At 50.0% G+C, this 22071-nt stretch overlaps 1 protein-coding gene across 1 annotated transcript; it reads left to right on the top strand.

The window, feature by feature from the left end:
- The first annotated feature begins 1624 nt into the window (after positions 1 to 1624).
- Positions 1625 to 21604, top strand: uap1l1 (UDP-N-acetylglucosamine pyrophosphorylase 1, like 1). Its single transcript, XM_052037279.1, has 9 exons — positions 1625 to 2012; positions 4452 to 4656; positions 5141 to 5316; positions 7011 to 7183; positions 7997 to 8190; positions 12669 to 12809; positions 13970 to 14158; positions 14892 to 14958; positions 20346 to 21604. The coding sequence occupies exons 1-9, from the start codon at positions 1739 to 1741 to the stop codon at positions 20403 to 20405; spliced, it is 1479 nt and encodes a 492-aa protein (XP_051893239.1). The 5' UTR covers positions 1625 to 1738; the 3' UTR covers positions 20406 to 21604.
- Positions 21605 to 22071: the final 467 nt, after the last annotated feature.

The following is a 22071-nucleotide window of genomic DNA, read 5'->3' as shown; positions in this document are numbered from 1 at the left end:
GACCTCAGGTACCTCCTGCCCAATGGTAGCTGTGAGAAGATGGCATGGCCCAGATGGTGGGGATCTTTGATGATAAATGTTGCCTTCTTGAGGCAGCGCCTCCTGTAGATACTCCTGATGGTGGGGAGGGATGTGCCCGTGATGTATTGGGCAGAGTCCACTACTCTCTGCAGCTTCCTACGTTCTGGCGCATTCCAATTGCCATACCAGACCATGATGCAACCAGTCAGGATACTTTCAACAGTACATCTGTTGAAGTTTGTTAGAGTGTTCGGTGACAAGCCGAACCTCCTTCGAAAGTAAAGACGCTGGCGTGCTTTCCTTATGGTGCAGGGCTTCAACAATTTCTTTCCTCCCACAGATGCTGCTCGACCCGCTGAGTTCCTCCAGCATATTGTTTGTTGCTCCAAATTCCAGCATTTGCCATCTCTTGCGTCTCCTCGCTCAGCTCTAGCCTTGTTCACTGGAGAAACAAAGGACTGCAGATGCTGGAATCTAGATGAAAAACACTATGATGCTGGAGGAACTCAACAGGCCAGGCAGCATCTGTGGAGAAAAGCAGGTGGTTAACGTTTTGGGTCAGGACCCTTCTTCAGGACTGAAGATAGGAAAAGGGGAAGCCCAATATATAGGAGGGAAAAACAGAGCAGTGATAGGTGGACAAAAGAGGGGAGGTGCGGTGGGCACAAGGTGGTGATAGGTAGATGCAGGTAAGAGATTGTAAGAAATAAGAGATGCGGGGGAGGAGGGGAGAGCAGATCCACCGGGGGATGGGTCAAAGGTGAGGAGAGAAAGGAAAAAAAAGGTAGAAAAAAGAGATAGACTAGGAAAGGGGAGAAGAAGCATGGTGGAGGGGGGGGGGTTTGTGGGGAATGGGGGGTGGGGATTACCTAAAGTGGGAGAATTCAATGTCCATGCCGTTAGGCTGCAAGGTTCCAAGACAGAAAATGAGGAGCTGTTCCTCCAGTTTGCGCTTGGAATTCTCCCGGCAGTGGAGGAGGCCGAGGACTGACATGTCAGTGATGGGGTGGGAGGGGGGCGTTGAAGTGACTGGCACCGGGGAGATGCAGATCGTGGTTATGGACAGAGGGCAGGTGTTCTGTGAAACAGTCACCTAGTCTACGTTTGGTCTCACCAATGTAGAGGAGGCCACACTTGGAGCACCGAGTGCAGTAGATGATATTAGGGGAGGTGCAGGTGAATCTCTGTCTCACCTGAAGGAACAGTTGGGGTCCCTGGACGGAGGTGGTGCAGTCTGGTTCACTCCCGACCCCGCCCATCCCAGAACACTCGTAGCCCCGCCCACTCCAGGCCACGCCCGCGCCAGCGCTGCGTTTGGCCCTGTTCACTCCCGGCCCCGCCCATTCGGACCAGTCCTAGCCCCGCCCACTCCAGGCTCCACCTCCCCACCAAGTGCGCTTTAGGCTCCGCCCTCTTGATCTGGTACAGGCCCCGCTCACTGGAGGCTTCTCCTGCTATTGGTCCGTTCCAAGTTCCGCCCACCTTGGGTCCCGCCTCCTCTCCAGCCCCGCCCACCTGGGTTATAGCCCCGCCCACACCGGGCCCCGCCTCCCCTCCAGCCCCGCCCGCCCGGACTGGTTGTAGCCCCGCCCACCCTGGGTCCCGCCTCCTCTCCAGCCCCGCCCACTTCGGGCCCCGCCGCGCTCCGCTCCGGCCGCCGGGGGGTCGCTGACTGCGCGCTGCCGGCCGCTGGCGGGACTCTCTCCCCGGAGCTGCGATGTTTGCGGCGGCGGAGCGGCGGCTGGCGGAGGCCGGGCAGCCGGAGGTGTTGAGGTTCTGGGCGCAGCTGTCGGAGGATGAGCGCGGGGCGCTGGCGGCCACGGTGGAGCAGCAGGACCCGGCCGAGCTGCGGGCTCACTGCCAGGCGGCCGCCCGGGCCCGGCTCGCCGGCCAGGCGCCGCTCTCCGGCCTGATGGAGCCGTTGCCCGAGGAGGTGATCGGCGGGGTGTCCCGGACGGAGGCCGAGACCCTGAGGAGGTGGCGGGAGCGCGGTAAAGAGAGGGTGGGAGGAGGGGGAGCGGGAGATGGTGCTGGGGAGTGGGTGTCTGGAGCACTGGGGGAGGGGGGGAAGGAGGTCTGGGGGAGGAGGGAGGGGGGATGGAGGTCTGGGGGAGGAGGGAGGGAGGGGGGATGGAGGTCTTGGGGGGGTGGGAGGGAGGGGGGATGGGGGGCTAGGGGGGATGGAGGGCTGGAGGGCTGGGGGGCTGGGTGGGAGGGAGGGGGGGATGGAGGGCTGGGTGGGAGGGAGGGGGGATGGAGGGCTGGGGGGCTGGGTGGGAGGGGGGGATGGGGGGCAAGAGGGGTGGGAGGGAGGTGGGGGATGGAGGTCTGGAGGGGTGGGAGGGCGGGAGAGGGGATGGGGGGATGGAGGTCTGGAGAGTGGTAGGGAGGGGGGATGGAGGTCTGGGGGTGGGAGGGGGAATGGATGTCTGGGGGTAGGGGGGATGGAGGTCTGTAGGATGGAGGGAGGGGTGATGGTCTGTGGGGACAGGTGGGGGAGGGGTGGGTAGGGGTGAGGTGGGAAGGTGTTCTGAGGAGTGGGAGGGGGTGGGAAGGAGATTGGGAGTTAGTGGGAGATGTTAGGACATCTGTGGGACAGGTGGGGGTTTGGAGGGGAGACAGATGGCGACTCGGTGTCTTGGGGTGAGAGGGGAAATGCCGTCGACGGGGGGATGGTGTCTAGGGGATTGGGTGGTGGTGTTGGGGGGGTGGACAGTGTGGGTGTGACGGGGATCGGGGGTGTTACTGTGACCTGCCCCATGCTGAGGCATGTGGTGCCTGCACATCGATGGGCTGGAGCTGTTCATCCTGTGATTCTCTCGTGACCGGGAAAGTCAACAGGAAGCTGCACCATTCCAGCACATTACACAGAACCTCTGTCAGGCCGACGTGGCAGGCTGCTGATCCCAGCACCAGACCACAACCTGTGTGCATACTCAGCGTTCAGCAAGACCTCCTCCACCATCGCCAGCAATGATTGCTGAAAATCACGTATGGGTGGTTTCAACTCTGTTGTTGATGCCGCTACTTCAGTGTGTGAGTGTTACCCGAGAGGTATCAGCCCATGCCTGAATGTTGTTTGGAATTTGCTAAGTGCAGGTATAGGTGGCTTCATTCACTGAGGGATTGTGAGTGGAACTGAACATTGTGCAATCCTCAGTGAGCACGATAGACTGTGAAGGATTTTGTTATTCTGAAATGCTCTCTTCTACCTTCTCTGCTCCAATAATAGACCCCTATTCATAAAAGTACAGACCTTTCTAAAAAAAAATTACTTTGTCAACTTGGCCTGAGTGTTAAATGGGTCTTTATTTAACCCTGAGGGACCACACTGCCACTCGATATGTTGCTGTCTTAATGTTTCCATTACAAGTGTGTGTGAGTGGGGCACAGCTAGTCGAGCTGAACATCAAAAACAAACCCTGCAGATACCAGAAATCTAAAACACAAGCAGAAAATGCTGGCAATACCCAGCAGGTCAGGCAGCATCTGTGGGAAGAGCAACCGAGTCAACGTTTCAGGCCAGAGACCCTTCGTCAGAAGTGAACAGGAGAGGGAAGAAGCCGCAGGGAGGGTTGGGGGGGTGTCTCTGACGGGGTGAAACTGGGATGACCGTAGGGGTAAGCTGTAAACAAGGTGATCTGGTCAGTGAATAAATGGGAACATGGACAAAAGAATGTGGGAGTTGTGAAATGCAGAGCGGGATGTTGGGCCTGGCAGGTCAGGCTGGGCACATCCTCCACTCCCGGAGGGAGCTAATGTTGCAGATGGACGATGGCTACAGACCAAGAAATCAAGTTGTAGAATTCAGTGTGGAGTTCAGAAGGCTGCATTGTGCCCATGCAGGTGAGGTGCTGTCCCTCGAGCTTGCGTTGGGCCTCGTGGAGATAGTGCAGGGGACTGATAGATCAGAGTGGGACGGGGAATTAAAGTTGCAAGCAACAGGAGAAGGAAGCTGGTGGTGATGCTGCCTCACTGTGCAACAACCCAAGTTCACTCCTCACTGCCGCCTCTGACCACGTGGAGTTTGCTCTGACCACGTGGGGTTCCTTCCGCGTGTCAAAGATATGCAGGGTGGTTGACTTATCGGTTACTGTAAACTCTCCCGTAGTGTGTGGGTGAGCGGTAGAACCTGGGGGCGGAGGGGTGACGGAGTGGAAGGGATTGTGGGGAGAATGAAATGCGGTTAGTGTTGGATTATAGTAACTGGGTGCTTAATGGTGGGCCGAATGGTCTGTTTTGGTGCTACCTCTCTACAGCAAAGGTGATCTGATGCTGTAAGGCTCACTACTGAATATACTGTACTGGGGAGGTTGTGTATATACAGCCAGCAGAGCCAGGAACTGCTCAGTCTGGGAGTTGGGAGAAGTGGGTCGTGTCTCTGACTTCCTGTTTTACCTGCTGATTCATGCCTTGACCTTGTGCTCCAGGTTTTCAAGAGATCTCTAAAGGCCACGTTGCTGTGCTGTTGTTGGCTGGCGGACAAGGTACCCGGTTAGGTGTCCCGTATCCGAAGGGCATGTACAACGTTGGGCTGCCGAGTGGGAAGACACTTTATCAAATTCAGGCTGAACGAATTCGCAAAATAAAGCAGCTGGCCGAGGAGATGCTGGGCGGGAAATGCACGCTACCTTGGTGAGATTCTGTTCTCCAATCGCTCTCCAACAGGAGGGTGTCTGGACAGGAGGGCACCAGCCTCCAATAATGCAAAGCAACACTAACTTTGTCTGGACACCCATTACAGCACGGTTAGCATGTGTGTGAAAGTGGGTACCAGCGGCAGCGCGGTTAGTGTGTTGTGGGTACCAGCGGCAGCGCGGTTAGTGTGTTGTGGGTACCAGCGGCAGAGCAGTTAGTGTGTGTGGGTTCCAACTGCAGCGCGGTTTGTGTGTGTGGGTTCCAACTGCAGCGCGGTTAGTGTGTGTAGGTACCAGTTGTAGCATGGTTAATGTGTAGATACCAATATCACATGGTTAGCATGTGTACGATGGGGCTGGGGATACCTGTCGAACCTGTTATCCTTTCTGGTTTCTGAGACCAGTGTGTAGTGCCTACTCCTGGTTTGTGAATTGCTTTACAAATGAGAGCTGTTGGTGCTGTTACTGCCTTTGTTCTGAAGGTACATCATGACCAGTGAGTTCACACTGGAACCCACAGAGAGGTTCTTTGCCCGGCACCAGTACTTCGGTCTGCCTCAGTCCGACGTGGTCATGTTTGAGCAGAGGATGCTGCCTGCTGTTGGATTTGATGGGAAGATCATCTTGGAAGGGAAGGGCCGGATTGCCATGGCTCCAGGTTGGTGCACTTGATTTTTATTTAAGTTGCTTGATGCTTGTCTTCTTCCCCTGCCCTCTCCAGTGTGACCGTTGCCCCAGCTGTGTGCTGAGAGGAGGTGTGATCACAACTCATCCCGATTCTTTGTTCCTCCTCCTCTTGCCTACCTCTGGACCAGGATCCCACTGAGGATCATCAGGTTGTTGTCTCCCACACCATCACTGACCTCATCACCCCTGGGGATCTCCCCTCCACAGCCTCCAACCTCGTTGTTCCCTACCCCGGACTGGCTATCTCTACCGCCTGCCCAAGCTTCACCAATGACTGCTACTTTCCTGATTCTTTGCTCACCTGTGATGGAAGTGGGTTAGGATAGTGCCGTGCCCGATGAGTGTGATTGACTGTCCACTGTACGTGCCATGCCCAACCAGTCGTCTGTAGACTGAGACCGGTTCTGATGCCCTGAGTGCTCCTGTGTCCAAGACCAGTTCCTGCTGCGGAGAGCCTGTGCCACACTTGGAGCTGTGCTTTAATCTGGCCAGCAGCGCCTGCTTCCAGTGGGACTGGCCGAGAGGGGTTGCTGGGTAGATGTGAGGAGGGACGATGCTCCGGGAGGTTCAACAAATGAGGCCACGCAGGTTGAAAGGAGGATCAAGGCATTGCTGGGAGTTTACTAACTACTTTCAAACACTCAACAGGAGATAGAAGAGCAAATAAGAGTGAAACTCTGATCATCCGCTATCCTATTGTTTGGAAATCCGGTGCTTGGCATGTGGTTCCTCTGGTTCTCTTTCCTGCACTTCCTTTAATCTCACCAGGTTTTCCCTCCTAGTGCTCCCTTTAAACTCACTGGCTTCACTGTAGAATTTATTATGCTATTGTGTAACATCTGAAATATCTGTTGGTGTATTAATAGTAATAATATCCTACAGTCTGGAAAATCTGCCAGTCTGGCACCACCAGAGTCCCAAGGGTGCTGCATTACTGAGTTTTACTTTAGTTGGCTTATTTCTGAGGCAAGAAAATAACACGGCAGGAGGGTCTAACTGTGATAGAACAAAAAGAGCAGAATTCTTCAAATGCATTCAGAGAACTTCATTAATCAGTGTGCACCTTCCAAGGCCGAGTGTTGCACGGATTAGATGTTGAGTAAAGTTCACCCTCTACCCTCTGTGCCTCTGTTTCCAGGCACCATGGGGTACTGAGCCCTTGGTGGTGCGTGTCCATGGCACTGGCTGGATCAGTGAAAGCTGACGCTCGACAGTAACTGAACACTTTACACAGGGGCAAGGCAGCGATCCTCTCATTGTCTGCAGCTACCTTCCCACACCCGGAGGAAACTGCAGAGGTCATTGGAGGTCACCTTGTGAAATGATCCTGTCACTGGTTCAGACCACAGAGTGGGGGTGAAGAGTGAATGTGCTCGTTGCTGTGATGTGGCTTTCCCCATGCATCGTTACTGGGGCCTCGGCCTCACTATATATCAGTGGCTGGGCAGGAGGAACGGGGAGCTGTGCGGCAGGTCAGCAGATACTGTGAGAGGCAGGGAGGAGCAGCTAGTTACTGAGAGACACGAGTGGGCAGTGTGAGGGGTGTGATGTAGGCCTTGAGTCCAGGGGAAATGGCAGTGGTCCCGCAGTGTGCGGCCGGGAACTGGGGCTGAGGACGTTTCAGGCTGCCCTTGCTGACAGGATCCTGTGTTTGCTGTGCTACAGACGGAAATGGTGGCCTGTACCGAGCTCTGACAGACAACAAGATCCTGGAGGACATGGACCGGCGAGGTGTTCGTGTCGTTCACGTGTACTGTGTGGACAACATCTTGGTGAAGATGGCAGACCCAGTCTTCATCGGTTTCTGTGTGGAGCGCGGAGCGGACTGTGGGGCCAAGGTGAGTTCGGCAGCCACAGCAACCCCACTCCTGAGACAGCCAGGCGGAGGTTGGTGGTCACCCTGGGGCACACCCAGCACCAGGCCCAACATCTGCCCACCCCTCTCCAGCTCCACCACTCCTTCCTAGCCAGGTCCCACTTCCAATAACATACCACGTGCTCCCTGTCACCAGTCCACACTCCACTACCGAGGCCTCCCTTCTCCCACCACCAGTGTCCGTGTATCCCCTTCCTCCCCCCCCCCCCCCCCCCCCCCCCCCCCCCGCGCTCCCCAACCAGTGCCTCCCACCAACCAAGCCTTCCACAGGACAGGCCCTGAATCCACACCCACCACCACCCACCGCACCTCCCCCCCGCCACCATCTGTGGTGTGGACATCCTCACCCCCAGCTCTATGCTGGGAGTGGTGGGCTCTCATCTATAGGGCTGAGCAGCTGCAGTCTACCTTCTCCGGGCGCCTACAGTGCACCAACCTGGAGCCATGGCAATCCGGCCCTTCCCTTCCAAAATGATCTTCCTGTAAAATCCAACAGCATGCAGCATCCTCTGCTCAAACATGACCGTGGCAGACTGAAGTACTGGTGTTGGGCAAAGAATCTCTCTGTGCTGTGCCCAGATGGTGTTCACTTTCCTAACAGAGGCCCGGGCAAAGGCCTCCCCCAGGCCCCGATGCTGCTGCAGGCTTGGGTGGACATCTATGGGTTCAGAATTTCCAGGCAGACCCTGGTTTGTGGTCGGCCCTCTCACTGGGACAGAGGGAACGATTGTTGTCCCTCCATGCCCCTGACGCAGTGCTTGTGTTGTGTCCCCAGGTGGTTGGGAAGGCTTACCCCACGGAGCCGGTGGGCGTGGTGTGTCGAGTGAACGGCATCTACCAGGTTGTGGAGTACAGTGAGGTGAGCCAGGAGACGGTGGAGAGAAGGAACCCTGACGGCCAACTCACCTTCAACGCTGGCAACATCTGCAACCACTTCTTCACTGTGGAGTTCCTCAAGTCCGTGACAGAGTAAGTCTTGTCTACATGATATCTGAAGCTGTGTATGTGCAAGGAGCAGCCACGCCTGCTTCCTCATGGGCAAGGTGACCATTCCCTGTTTCCTCTCCCCTCTTCTCCTTCGCTAGACTGTTGCTGCCTCACCCGAGCCACCATTGCACTCGTTATTTTTGCTTCCCCATCACCCTCTGTACCACTCCCCCATCCCTGCTATCCCCTACACCCCCACCATCTCTCTTGGCCCAGTCGTCCAATCAAATCACTAAATCATCATGGCACAGAGAGAGTCAAGGTTTGCTCTGGGGAGTGGCCCAGACAGACCATTCCCTACGTTTCCCAAGGGTGTATCTCCATCTTCCCTTTTGAAAGCCCTCACTGCTGATGGGCCAAGGCTAGCAGGTCATCACCACCCTCTGTGCTTAAACAGTGAACGGATTTCCTCCTGCAGCTTTGATTCATCTCTTGGTTCCGAATTCTGTCTGACCTCACCACAATCCCGTATTGGATGAGTAGAAATTCCCTCCAAGCAAGTGACACGAGTAAAGAATTTCTCCCATAGCAGGTGGTTGGGATTCAGATCACACTGCCTGGGGAATGGTGGTAGCATTCAAAAGGAGCTGGGTGATAGCTAAGAATTTGCAGGGTTATGGGGAGGGGGTGAGTGGGACTAGCTGAATCGATCTTGCATAGAGACTGTCCAAACTCAGTGGGCTCAGTGGCCTCCTTTGTACTGTAACCAGTCTGTGATTCAGTGAATCTAACCTTTGTCCTCATTAATCATGTCCAAATTTATTGGTCTATGTACGTGATTTTACTTTGTCTCTCTGCCTTGTACCATGTTATAAATTCAATGTCATCTTACCGCATAAGGAGATTCGAGTAATATAAAATGTTGTATAAAGTTCATTTTCTGCTGCCTTTGTGTTAAATTAATTGGACCACATTTTTCCTTCCCTCAATGCAAATACTGATCTATGATATACTGCCTTTTTCCCGTCCACTCCCCCCACACACCCACATCAAAATATGACTGTTGCCTGCTTAATATATGTGAAGCAAATAAAATGGATGTTTGTGTGTTTGAAATCTTCTCCAATGTCTTCAGACTTAGTCCTGCTTGAAAACCATCTTGTTTTTCCTACGTCCTCCAAGTAACTTTTCATTCTCCTCTGCAGTTTCTCAGTAACTTCTCTGGGTGAGTGAGCTGATTCCTTTCTCTCTGCTGCATTCTCTCTGGTCTCCTTTGCTGAAGGTTGGTATTAAGCCTCAGGTACTTGTCATTCGCAAATGTTGCTAAGTTCCTTTGCTTTGCTTTCTTTGTTTGTTTTCCATCTGCTTGCAGGTTCTGTGTTTGTGTTATCTTTACTTGCAATCTTGCTCTTTTTCATTTATTTTGCTCATTTATTTTCTATCCCGCTGTTATAAGACTATTGAACGGTTCCCCAGTACAATAAAATGGACTCTTGACCTCACAATCTACCTCGTTATGACCTTGCACCTTATTGTCTGCCTGCACTTTCTCTGTAGCTGTTACACTTTATTCTGCATTCTGTTATTGTTTTACCTTGTACTACCTCAATGCACTGTGTAATGAATTCATCTGTATGGATGGTATGTGAGACAGGTTCTTCACTGTACCTCGGTAATAGTGACAATAATAAACCAATTCCAAAATAAGGTCATGTATTATGAATTTGCTATTGAGTTTTTGTTTTGAGGTGATGGAGATGTTCAATGAGGGTAGGGCAGTCGATGTTGTCTATGTGGACTTTAGTTAAGCACTTGACAAGGTTCTTCATGGTAGGCTGATCCAGAAGATTAAGGCACATGGGATCCCATGGAGCCTTGTAAATTGGATTCAATACTGGCTTGGCCATAAAAGACAGAAGGTAGTGGTGGAGGGGTGTTTCTCTGACTGGAGGTCTGTGACCAGTGGTGTTCCGCAGGGATTGTTACTAGATCATTACCTCTGTTGATTGTGATATATGTAAACGTTTGGGACGAAAATGTAGGCGGACTGATTAGTAAGTTTGCAGACAGCACAAAAATTGGTGGAGTTTGTGGATAATGAGGAAGATTGTCAAAGGATACAGCAGGATATAGATCAGCTGGGAATATAGGCGGAGAAATGGTAGATGGAGTTTGATCCAGACAGGTGTGAGGTTTTGCATTTTGGGAGGTCAGATATAAGAGGAAAGGATATAGTAAATGGCAGAACCCTTCAGAGCATTCATGTACAGAGGGGTCTTGGGGAGCAAGTCCATAGCTCCCTGGAAATGGCTTCACAAGTGGTGAAGAAGGCATGCGGCATGCTTGCCTGTGGCAGTCAGGGCATTGAGTATAAAAGTTGGCACGTCGTGTTGCAGCCGTATAAAACTTTGGTTAGGCCACATTTCGAGTATTGTGTGCTGTTCTGGTTGTCATGTTACAGGAAAGATGAGGCAGCTTTGGAGAGGATGCAGAATAGGTTCACCAGGATGCTGCCTGGAATAGAGAGTATTAGTTATTAGAGAGGTTGGACAAACTTGGATTGTTTTCTCTAGAGCGTCAGAAGATGAGGGGTGACTTGACAGAAGTTTATAAAATTATGAGAGGCAGAGATAGATTGTTTTTTCCAGGGTGGAAATATCAAATACTAGAGGGCATAGGTTTAAAGTGAGGGGGGGGGGAACGTTTAAAGAAGATATATGAGACAAGTCTTGTTACAGAAAATGGTATGTGCCTGGAATGTGCTACCAGGGAAAGTGGTGAAATTAGATCCAATAGCCAATTTTAAGAGGCATTTAGACAGACACGTGAACAGGCAGGGAGTGGAGGGAGATGGGCAATATGCAGATCGATAGGATTAGTTTAATTTGGCATCATGGTCAGCACAGACATTGTGGGCCGAAGGGCCTGTTCCTGTGCTGTATTGTTCTATGTTCCTTACTGTGAAACTCTGCCTCCTTCCATGAAAAGAAACATCCTCTCAGCTAGCCCCTCTCTAAATATTCCAAACAGAAAATGCTGGAACTGTTCAATGGGTCAGGCAAAGCTGATGTTCCAGGTAGGTGACCATTCACCTGGTAAGCTGGTCCAGAAAGTTTAGGCACCGGATCTGAGGCATGTTGGCAAACTGGATCAAAGATTGGCCTGGTGATAGGGGGCAGAGGGTTGGTGGATGGGTGCGTTTCTGACTGGAAGTCTGTAACAAATGACGTACTGCAGGGATTGTTGCTGGAACCTTTGTCGTTTGTATAAATGACTTGGATGAGAAGTTCGGGGTCTGATTAGCAAGTTTGCAGACAGCAGGAAAGTTAGGCAGATGGAATTTAATCCAGACAAATGTGAGTTAATGCATCTTGGGAGGTCAAATTCTGGCAGGACATGTAGAGTAAATGACAGAGACCTTAAAAGTGTTGATGTACAGAGAGACCTTCGGGTGCAGGTCCTTAGCTCCCTGAAAGTGGCGACACAAGTGGATAGGGTGGCGAGAAAGGCATTTGGTATGCTTGCCTTCATAGGCCGAGGCATTGAGCACAAGAGATGGGATGTCATATTGTTGTACAAAAGATTGGTTAGACCGCAACTTTGTGGACTATTGTGTATAAATCTGGTCTCCACATTACAGAAAAGATGTGGTAGCAACAGAGAGAGTGCAGAAGAGATTCACCAGGATGTTGCCTGGAACGGAGGGCTGTAGTTATAAGAAGAGATTGGATAGGTTGGTTTTGTTCTCACTGGAATGTAGGAGGTTGAGGGGTGACCTTATAGAGGTTTAAAAAATTATGAGGGGCATAGAGAGTATAGTCTTTTTGGCAGGGTAGGGAAGTCTGCTAGAGATCAAGTTTAAGACGAGAGGGGAGAAATTTAAAGGAGATCTGAGGGGTAAGTTTTTCTCACAGAGGCTGGTGAATATCTGGAATGACCTGCCAGAGGAGGCAGATGCAATTAGTGTTTAAAAGGTACTTAGACAGGTACTTGAATAGTAACAGCATGGAGGGATATAGGCCTAATGTAGGCAAGTGGGATTAGCGTAGACTGGTTTCATGGTCAACGTGGATGAGGTGGGCCATTTTTGTGCAGTATGTTTTTTTGGTTCCATGAGTGTCTTTTGGAAATCCAAATACGCCACATCCAAGATTTCCCCTATCGTCAACTGAAAGAACTCGACTAAATTTGTTCAGCCTAATTTCTCTCTCATGACACTAACATTATCATCCTGTTACTAGTTTCTTCATAATAGATCCCAGCATTTTGCCTGTTTCCTGTCTCCATCTTTGCCTGATTAGTGCTGTTCCATTTGTAGTTTTCTCATTTGTTGGAAGGTTTATAGAATCCGGGAACTTTCAGATGATGATGACCACTTAGAATCCTCGGTACCAGAGTCCTGGGGATTGTCAGTGCACAGCCTCGTTAGTTTGCCTGGTACCTTTGGTTTTAAGTTCCTCTCTCCCTTCTGCCTCCTAATTTGCACTGACTCCATTACATTCTCCTGTTATTCCCTGCAGAGAGTTTGAACCTAAGCTGAAGCCTCATGTGGCTGTTAAGAAGATTCCCTATGTCGACGAGGAGGGAAACTATGTGAAGCCAGAGAAGGCCAATGGCATTAAGATGGAGAAGTTTGTCTTTGATGTTTTCCAGTTTTCCACGTAAGTTGAGTGGGAGGATCCGGTCACACCTGGGCTGCTGCTTCCGCTGGCTTTGTCCATCTGCAACCACGTTCCAGTTGGCAATCCCGTTCCTCCCTCTGTTTGCTCCAGGTCGTTGGGTCAGTGGGTGCTGGAATATGCCAACGAGCAGACAACTGGTTATAAATGTCAAAGGCCAGACTGCAGAGGGGGAGGGGAGTGCTGTAATTTATGAGAAAACAAAATCACAGATGCTGGAAATCCAAAATAACAGCAGAAAAAATTGGTTTTGAATTGTGGAGATAAGGAGTAGGTAGGGGAGGGGTAGGTAGGATGAAGAGCCAAAGGGGATATCTGTAATGGGGCGAGGCTGGAGCTGCTGCGGGGATAAGCAGTGGTTAGCAGGGCAGTTTGAAGTAACACAAATGAGAAGTACAATGTTGTGGATGGCAGCAGGTCAGGCTATACTACTGGAGGGGGGAAAGCTGTGCCAATGTCAGAGAAGGATGATGTGGTGAAAGCAGCCAGTTCTGACACGGAAGGTAAGTTACCTGAAGTTGCAGAAGTCGATGCTGAGTGCAGAGGCTGCCGAGGCACCAGGACGAAAGATGAGATGCTGGTCTCAAGCATACTTTGGACCTTTTTCTGATAGTGCAGGAGGTCACAACAGAAAGTGCAGGTTGTGATGGAGAATTGAAGTAGTAAAGCAGCAGGAAGCTCAGGGTCACCCTCGTGGACAGAACACGGGTGTCCCACGAAGCGATCACCCAACCTGCGTATGGTTTCTCCAATGTGGAGGTGACCACGTGATGAATACTGAAGGTAGTATACCTGGAAAGACTTTGGCTTTCTATTCTGTGCCCAGGTTAAACCATGCTTGCCCTACGCTGTACCCACTATAAAGCAGTGTACCCTGCTCTGTACCCACTGTGATCCATGTTCTCTCACTCTGTACCCACAGTAAACTAGTGTCCCCCACTCTACCCACCGTGGACCATGTCCCCCCTGCTCTGTGCCCTCTGGGAGCTGGTGTCCTCCCCCCACTGCCCTGTGCCTGCGTGTCATCGTTCCCTCCCCACCCCCCCCACTCTGTGCCCGCCCCGAGCCAGCGTTCTCTCCACACACCACCCACCCCCCCCCCCCCCCGCTCGGTCTGATGATGTGTCCCTGTTTCCGTACAGGAGGTTTGCTGTGTTTGAGGTGCTGAGGGAGGATGAGTTCTCCCCCCTGAAGAATGCGGAGAGCACTGGCGGCAAGGACATGCCCTCCACTGCCCGCCGCGCCCTGCTTTGGCAGCACTATCGCTGGGCGGTGCAAGCTGGCGCCCACTTCCTGGACAGCAAGAATAACCGCGTGCCTGTTCTCAGCCAGTAAGTTGTTGCATTACCTCCTGTCTCTTGGGCTCAGTAACTCCAGCTGGGGACAGGTCTCGGTCCAGGAACTGGCTGGGTCTGCAACGTCAGCTGGGGTTGTGTGAACGGGCAGTGCCTGGCTGTGGTGGGGTGAGAGATTATAAAACCATTTTTCTCCTCTTGTTTGTGGTACCATTTTTAGAATGAAGATGAAAACTGAAAGGAAATAGTCTGAGGCTATTCTGCGCTGATTGCAAATCTCCAGGAGGGCTGGTGTGGAGGCTTCATGCTGGATCCAGCTCTGGGAGTGTGTGTGCAGTCGGGTCAGGTCTGCAGTGAAGCTGGCTGAGGTTCATCCGCCGATGCAGCTGGTCTGTAAGTCCCTGCCAGGGGCTCAAGCCTCAGCCCAGCAGCTGAGCAGCAAACACGTCCAAGCTACGGCCAGGTCAGGGAGAAGGGCATCAGGGGCAGAAACAGGGCAGCCTGGAGTGGTCGTGGGTGTAAGTGGTCGACGGAGGAAGGGAGCTGAAATGTTCCCAGTTCTGGGTTTATTTGAATCCATCCCTGACCCCACTCCCCAATGTCCTGCAGCTCCGGCTTCAACAGACTGATGTTACAGTCTCCTCTGGTGTTGGGTTGGAGCTGGGGGTCACCAGATCCAAATCCGAGAGGAAATCTCAGGCCGACTGAGAATTGAGGCATGTCTGAACCCAAAAGGCCATTCTTGCTGAAGATCTTGTGTTCTCTGCAGGCTGCAGGAAATGGAGGATCCCCCTGTTGTGTGTGAGATCTCGCCACTCATCTCTTGTGAAGGGGAGGTAGGTGAAGAAAGATGCTTTATCACCAGCATTGTGATGTGCAGGCAGCACCAGGCTTCTGTACATCTTTTAGTCACTTGAACAGTTCCAGGAGTCCCTCCCATTATAACATGGGTACTAGTCAGTCTTTGTATAACATCAGGGTTACAGTACTGATGGAGTCAGGACTGTCTATAATGGGTACAGTACTGGTGGGGACAGGTCTGTCTCTGTAGAACACTGGGGTACAGTACCAGGTGGATGTGGTCACTCTTTGTATAATACTGGGGTACAGTATTGGTGGGGAGTGGTCTGTCTCTGCAGAACACTAGGATACGGTACTGATGGGAAGAGGTCTGTCTCTGTCGAACACTGGGGTACAGCATCGATGTGGACATGGTCACTTTTTGTATATCACTGGGGTACAGTACTGATGGAGACAGGTATGTCTCTATGACACGGGTATAGTACTGGTGGGGACGTGTATAACAATGGGGCATTGTTGTTAATATGCAACACAAAAGCATCACTGAACCCAGCAGGACTCCTATCAGCTGCCATCTTCCCTTCTGGCCACTGAGCCAATTTTGGATCTTGAGAGCTTTTATTTTTCTGTAGAATCTGCCGCATAGGACTCTGTCAAATGACTGGCTAAAATCTATCCAGACTATGAATGGCAAGCCCCCAGGGTGTTCCTTATTACCTCAAATTTTAATTTGTCAGGCTCAACTTGCTGGCAGCACACTCTGTGCTGCGATCACCTCCTGAGGCATGCCATCCACACAGCTGTCAACCTCGGAGTTCCCCGCAGTGACGGCAGGTGCCAGTAAAGCTCCAAAACCTCGACCTTGAGATCCTCCAATCAGCACAAATCCTACACTTTAATGTTTAACAGATACCCTGTCCTACTGTCCTAAATGAATATTTTGGCAGCATTCTTTAAAAATAGTTGCAGTGTAGCTGTAAAGATATTGGACAAGATGAATTAGATTGAAGGGATCTTTAATGGTTGGCATTTCTCAAATGTTTAAAAAGTCACCCAGGTTGATGGTCATAGACGTACAGCATGGAAATGGGCCCTTCGGCCCGTCGAGGCTGTGTTGACCTACAAGCACCCATTTACACTATTCCTACATTAATCCCACTTTTTATTCTCATATTCCCATCAACTACACCCCCCATGCAGGTGGTCAATTAACCTGTGCAACAGCCTACATGTCTGTGGGAGGAAACCCTTGCAGTCAGAGGGAAAACGTGCAAACTCCACACGGACAGCACCCGAGGTCAGGATTGAACCTGGGACTGTGAGGCAGCAGTTCTGCTAGCTGTGCCATGTGCTGCCCCCTTGTGGGAAGTAAGGATGAAAATTATAAAAGCTTCAGCACTTCAAATTATCCTCAGATGGTGCCCGAGAATTGAAGGATTGCAAATACAAAAGAACTGGAGAGAGACCCAGCAACTACAGAGCAAGCGGTCCAAAGTCAGTGGGGGGAATCATGTGGAATCAATAATCCAGGACAAAATCGGCATTCTTAAACAAATGGGATAATGAAAGAAAGTCGTCATGGATTTGTTGAAGGAAATTTGGATTTGACTTATTTCTTTAATGAAGTTCTGAAGTAGCTGGGGGGACATGCACGCAACCAATGTGTGTGTGGATTTTAAAAAGGTGATTGATGAAATGCCCAATAGTAGGCCAGTTAGCAGAATTAAATCCATGGGTTTAAACTGATGGTGGCAGCTTGGATACAGGAGACAGAATTATACAGAGGTTCATCAGGAGTCAGAATTTGAACCATTGCCCTTTTTGCTTTAAAGGGTCTGGATTTGTCAACTAAAGTTTGTAATTGGAAAGTAACAAAGTGGTTATATCATTAAAACAATAATACAGAAACCTGGACAAACATTCAAATCCCCCATCGTGGAAATTTTAATTCATTTAATTAACTAAATCTGAAATAAAAAGCCAGTAAGGCTATCGTGACGTGAATTTATCATCAAAAACCTGAACAACTCACTTGTGTCATTAAGGAAAGATGTGAAGAAGAACATTTGGTTTAGAGACATCAGGAAATCTACTATCCTTGGTCATCTTGGCCAAAATGAACTCCAGACTCAAGCTGTGTGCGGATTCTCAGTTGCCTTCTGATATGGACAAACAAGTCACACGGCTGTATGAGAAATCAAACTGGATGTAATGGGCATGACAAAGGTCCACCCAGACCTCCCACCCTGCAAGATCCTCCCTGTTGTGACTGTGACTGTGACCAAGTCACTGGAGAAACTGGTGGATATGAAAGTCTTTATTCATCACGACAGGAAGACATTCTCTTGGAGACTCTCTCGGTAGAGGCTCCTGAACTCAAAGTACATCAAGATTTTATGCTCTTCAGGAAAATGGTAACAGCAAGTGGTTCAATGCAATTTCAATAACTACAATGACATAGTTTACTTCAATATTTGGTCTCCCAAATGGTTTCACTGAAGTACATATTTACAGTGGGAGCACATTGTAACTGGTAAGATACCTCTGAACGATCAAACACCTTTGTAGGGACAGACTGATTCACATGGAAGGTCTGAAAGCTTTTCAGGACAGAGAACCAGATGCCCTTGAATAATGTTGTGAGGGCTGACTCTCTGAGTACACAAATATCCCAGTTATTGAAAGAAGAAAATATGCCCATGACCATGTTTGATGTGCTTAGTGACAAAATTTAGTCTGGTCTGGCAGCCCTCCTTGATCTCTGGAAGAAGGGTGCAAAATAACTTAGCTGTAGGTGCCTTGTTTAATGTAGGCCAATTAACATAGCCCATTGCCTTGTGTTAGGCTGATGTAGATGGAAACGTCTCTTGGTTACATCATTTTACAAACCGTATCTCCTGAGCAGCCAGCCCCCTGCTGTGGGCTAGCAGCCTCTGCTCTGTAGATAATTTTAATTTCAAAACTGAATACTGCTCGTATTTTACATTTCAACAGGTTTATTTTTGAAGACTGGTTGGTTCTTGTTTGTATTAATACCTGCTACCCCTATTCTGTAACCCCGAAAAGATGTCCTTTGTCTTACAATTCCCTAACAGGCACCCCTTTTGGCCCCTGGACAGAAATCTGTCCCAGGAAGGCCAAACTTTAAGGAGATTATAATTAGGTAGAGCTGCAAAGTGCTCTTTGCTAAGGATCCCCTCCCCAATTACCAGCCTACTATGTCCCTATGTGGACCTACATCTAAACTACCTGTCGTTCCTAACAGGCTATTTGCAGTGATGGCGATAAACTGTTGCTCCATTAAACTGTTGCTCCGGGCATCTGACCACATCCTCTTCTTGGATACATTGTGTTACACAATTCCCTAACACTTCCGACTAACGTCTGTGGATGTGCCAGAATTGGAAAACCTCCACAGACTAAACAACAGGACACGGTGGTAAGGAAAGTATTGTAGTGACCACTGCACAGTCTTGTGGAGATTAAAGATAGTCTTCCCTCTATCCTAGGGCATTGTTGTCATGTTACAAGAGATGGACTCAGAACAGATGTGGGCAGCTCAAATCTGAGCAACCATGAGAGGCAGTGATTTAGCAGCATCAGAAATGCACACACCACAATACCTAACCTCGAATCCCAGCATATTTCTCACTCTGCCATTCCCTTCAACCCAGGCCACAAGAGGGGTGGAGAGGAAACACTAGGAGCACCAGTTACAAATGAGAGGCCACTTTGCTAAAGTGGTATCACTGGGCAACATGTTAAATGTCAAGGCAGCAGACAGAACTGAGTGATCCCACGGTAAATGGATGAAGTCAAAGCTTTGCAGCCCTGCTGTATAACAATCGTACCGTTAATCAGAGAAGAAGCTCCATGAACATCTCTATCTTCACGAATGATGTGGCCCGCAGCCGAGTGTGAAAGGCATCTTCAGCCAGAGTGTCCAGTGGATGATCCATCTCAGTCTCTGCCCAAGGTTCCTATCGTGACCTTATCCAGCCAATTCAATCGACTCTATGGTATCAATAAGCTGCTGAAAGTATTGGTTAGCAATGCCTATGACACTCAGTGATATGTCAGCTGTAGTGCTGAAAATGTGATCCAGAACTAGCACACCTCTATCAAGCTTTCTAGTAAAATTCCACCACAGGAGAACTGCCCAGATATGTCCTTTCCACAAAATGCAAGTCCAGTCCTACCGATTACCTTCCCTGCAGTCTATTCTGTGATGGAAGGTGTCATCAAATAAGGGGTGGGCCATTTAGGACTATGCTTTATGCAGAACATGGTGAATCTTTGTAATCCTCTGTTACAGAGGGCTGTTGAGGCTTAGTCATTGAGTTCATTCAAACCGAGAATGATAGACTTGTGGATATCAAGGTAACCAAGGAATGTGTGGATCATGCTGGGAAATGGTGCTCAGTCAGATCAGCCACAATCTTGATAAATGGCAGACCAGGATCAAAGGATTCCTGTTCCTCCTATTAATCAAGTAGCACTTACTCACCCATGCTCAGTTTGAGTTTTGCCAAGAACATTCATCTCCAGGTTCATCCCAGCCACGGTCCAAACACGGAGCAAACAGCTGAATCCCAGAGGTGGAAGTGACAGCAAGACAGCACTTGACTGAATGTGACATCAAGGAGCCCCGGTAAAATCTAAAGTCAATGGTCTCTGAGGGGGAAGCTCTCCGACTGTTGGAGTTGTATCTCACACAGAGGAAGATGGTTGTGGCTGGTGGATGTCAGTCGTTCCAGTCCCAGAACATCACTCCAACGTTCCTCGGTATAAGTTCTGCCATCTTCAGCTGTGCTATCAGTCTCCTTCCCTTCCATCACGAAGCCCATTCCATCTACAGCTCCTCAGTAAATGAAGCAGCCCATGTCTGCATGCAAGAAGACCAAGACAACATTCTCTTTGCCTTAGGCTGATGCGGCAAGTAATATTCATACAACTTGAGTGCCAGGGAATGTCCATATTCAGCACAATGGAGTATAATCCTCTCCCCTTAATGTTCAGTGGTATTTAATGAACCCTTGAAGGGCAGGTTTTCAGGGCTTTGAAGAAAGGTTAGGGGCTTAGGACAGTTCTTCCAACATACTGACAATTCAGACATGATGGGCTGAATGTCCTCCTTTGCATGGGATTTGTTGGAGTGTTGGTGGGAACATGTCTGTATGCTTGGCTTGTGTTCTGCCCAGCTGATGAGTTGCCAGGGGCCGGGTGGTATCTGCCACCCCACATAATCCACTGTGGAGCTTTGTGTGGGTCAGCTGGTTTGTCCCCCTTTTACATGTCTGCACCTCCAACTTGTTAGGGGAAGTGTTACAGCAAGAGTGAAGGGCTGGGTTGGGTCCTGTGGGGGCCAGGGTCCTCCTGTGGAACAACGTGGTGATCTGCTGTGTTTGTCTTCGTTTTGCAGGGCCTGGAAGAGCGCCTGAAGGATCAGGAGTTCCATTCCCCACTGCTTCTAACAGAGTGACTGGAAGGAGCTGGTCAGGCAGTGGACAGACCTCACACACAGGGCTGGAGTTGATGACTTCATTTTGACACTGCTGATTTATAAAAAGATTTTTGATTTTTACTGACTTTTAAAGTGTGGCTGGTGGGTTTATCTGTTCCATGAGGCTGGGTCTTCCCTGGATCTGCACAACACCAAGGTCCTTGGGTGAAGGTGACCACCTGCTGTCCAGCCACCTGGAGTGCGTGTAGTCTGTGCGCTCGACAGGGTTGGTCAGTGGAACACGTCACCCCAATGACCCCAACGTGACGGATTCTGGGGTCATTGACTCTCACTAAATCCCAGCAGATGGGTTCAGGGGTCTCTGCTGCTCCACTCCTGGTAAACACCAGCAAACTGGATTGAAGGGTCATTGACTGTTGCGAAGCTCCAGAGGTTGAGTTCAGGTGTAGCCCCTGGCTTTCCCAGGCAACCTCACCTCCAACCAGCTCGCAGGATTCAGTAGAGATGGCCCTCAACTCTGAGTAACCTTACCCCATGTGGGAAAGTTAGGATAATGCAAGATACCCCTCACTATTAATTTATGCATAGTAAAGGAATTACTTTCTATGCATGGGAAATGTGGGGTGCTAGTTTGTCAAATATGCTGACTAATCAAGAGTTAAATATGTTTTCACATGCTCAATACCAAAGGTTATATAAGGGAACTGAAATTCAGTTTCCTCCACTCTTCCAATGAGCTGACAATCAGTATTAGGCAGCAGGCAGGAAAACAGAAGTGATATGCAGATCCAGGGGATATCTGGACCCTCCCTCCTCAGCCCCACAGTGTCAGCCTGGGTGCTGGTCTGAAGGGCTGGTTACTGGAGACTGTTGGTTAGTGATGTTCTGGAGAACTGAGCTTTTACCATATCAAGACATGGCTCCAGGCACCAAGTGTACTCCTGGACAGAGCCTGATGCCAGGTACACTCCACTCCCAATGCTGCAACTTCTCTTTAAATATTGTTTACAAGTCCTACTTCTGTACCTCCTTCCTTCTGTCTCCCTGGTTATTCTGATAATTAGAATGCTTCCTCCTCTGTCACCTGCCTGTGAGAGATGTGTGGGTGGGATGACCCAGCCTTTTGTGTGAGGGTTTAACACCAACAGTGGGACTGATGAGCTTTATAAATCACATATCTCCATTACTAACAATAAAGTGCTTTTCTGGCTCTGGCAGTCGTCTCATCCCCATCATTTACCCAACTCCTTATCACCTGATGCTCAGTTCCGTGCTTCTACAAGGTTGTGAAGTTATTTTCAAACCTTAAACAACACCTTACCACATGAAGAAATGCAGGAAAGGTGGTATGTTGTGTGAGTCCTAGATTAGTAACCTGGAGACTGGGATTACCCACCAAGAGACAGAAGGTCAGATCCAAACAGAGCAGCTGGGGGCAGCATCAGGTGTACTCAGAAATGTAGTGCCAACCTAGCAAAGCTCAACAGTGAAACCAGCATGCGATAGACCACTGTTACACAACATTCTTTTGTGGTGAGAGTCAGTGTTACAATCCAAACCACTTGATATTTTTAGTCACATGTAAGGTCACGAGCACCATGGTGATTGTAGCTCCAGTCATCACATATAGAGTGCTTCTTCCCACCTACTGTGACTGACCCTCATACTGCCACATCCCAAAGAC

Source organism: Pristis pectinata, chromosome 23 (assembly GCF_009764475.1).
Source record: "Pristis pectinata isolate sPriPec2 chromosome 23, sPriPec2.1.pri, whole genome shotgun sequence".
Taxonomy (NCBI): Eukaryota; Metazoa; Chordata; class Chondrichthyes; order Rhinopristiformes; family Pristidae; genus Pristis; species Pristis pectinata.
This window is presented reverse-complemented; position numbering and strand designations above follow the sequence as displayed.

What these genes read in the sequence shown, in the direction of transcription:
- uap1l1 (XM_052037279.1), top strand. Translation starts at nt 1,739, where the DNA reads ATGTTTGCGGCGGCGGAGCGGCGGCTGGCGGAGGCCGGGCAGCCGGAG. An exon ending in GAGGAGGTGGCGGGAGCGCG is followed by an intron (nt 2,013 to 4,451) that starts GTAAAGAGAGGG and finishes CTTGTGCTCCAG; the next exon opens with GTTTTCAAGAGATCTCTAAA. An exon ending in GGGAAATGCACGCTACCTTG is followed by an intron (nt 4,657 to 5,140) that starts GTGAGATTCTGT and finishes TTTGTTCTGAAG; the next exon opens with GTACATCATGACCAGTGAGT.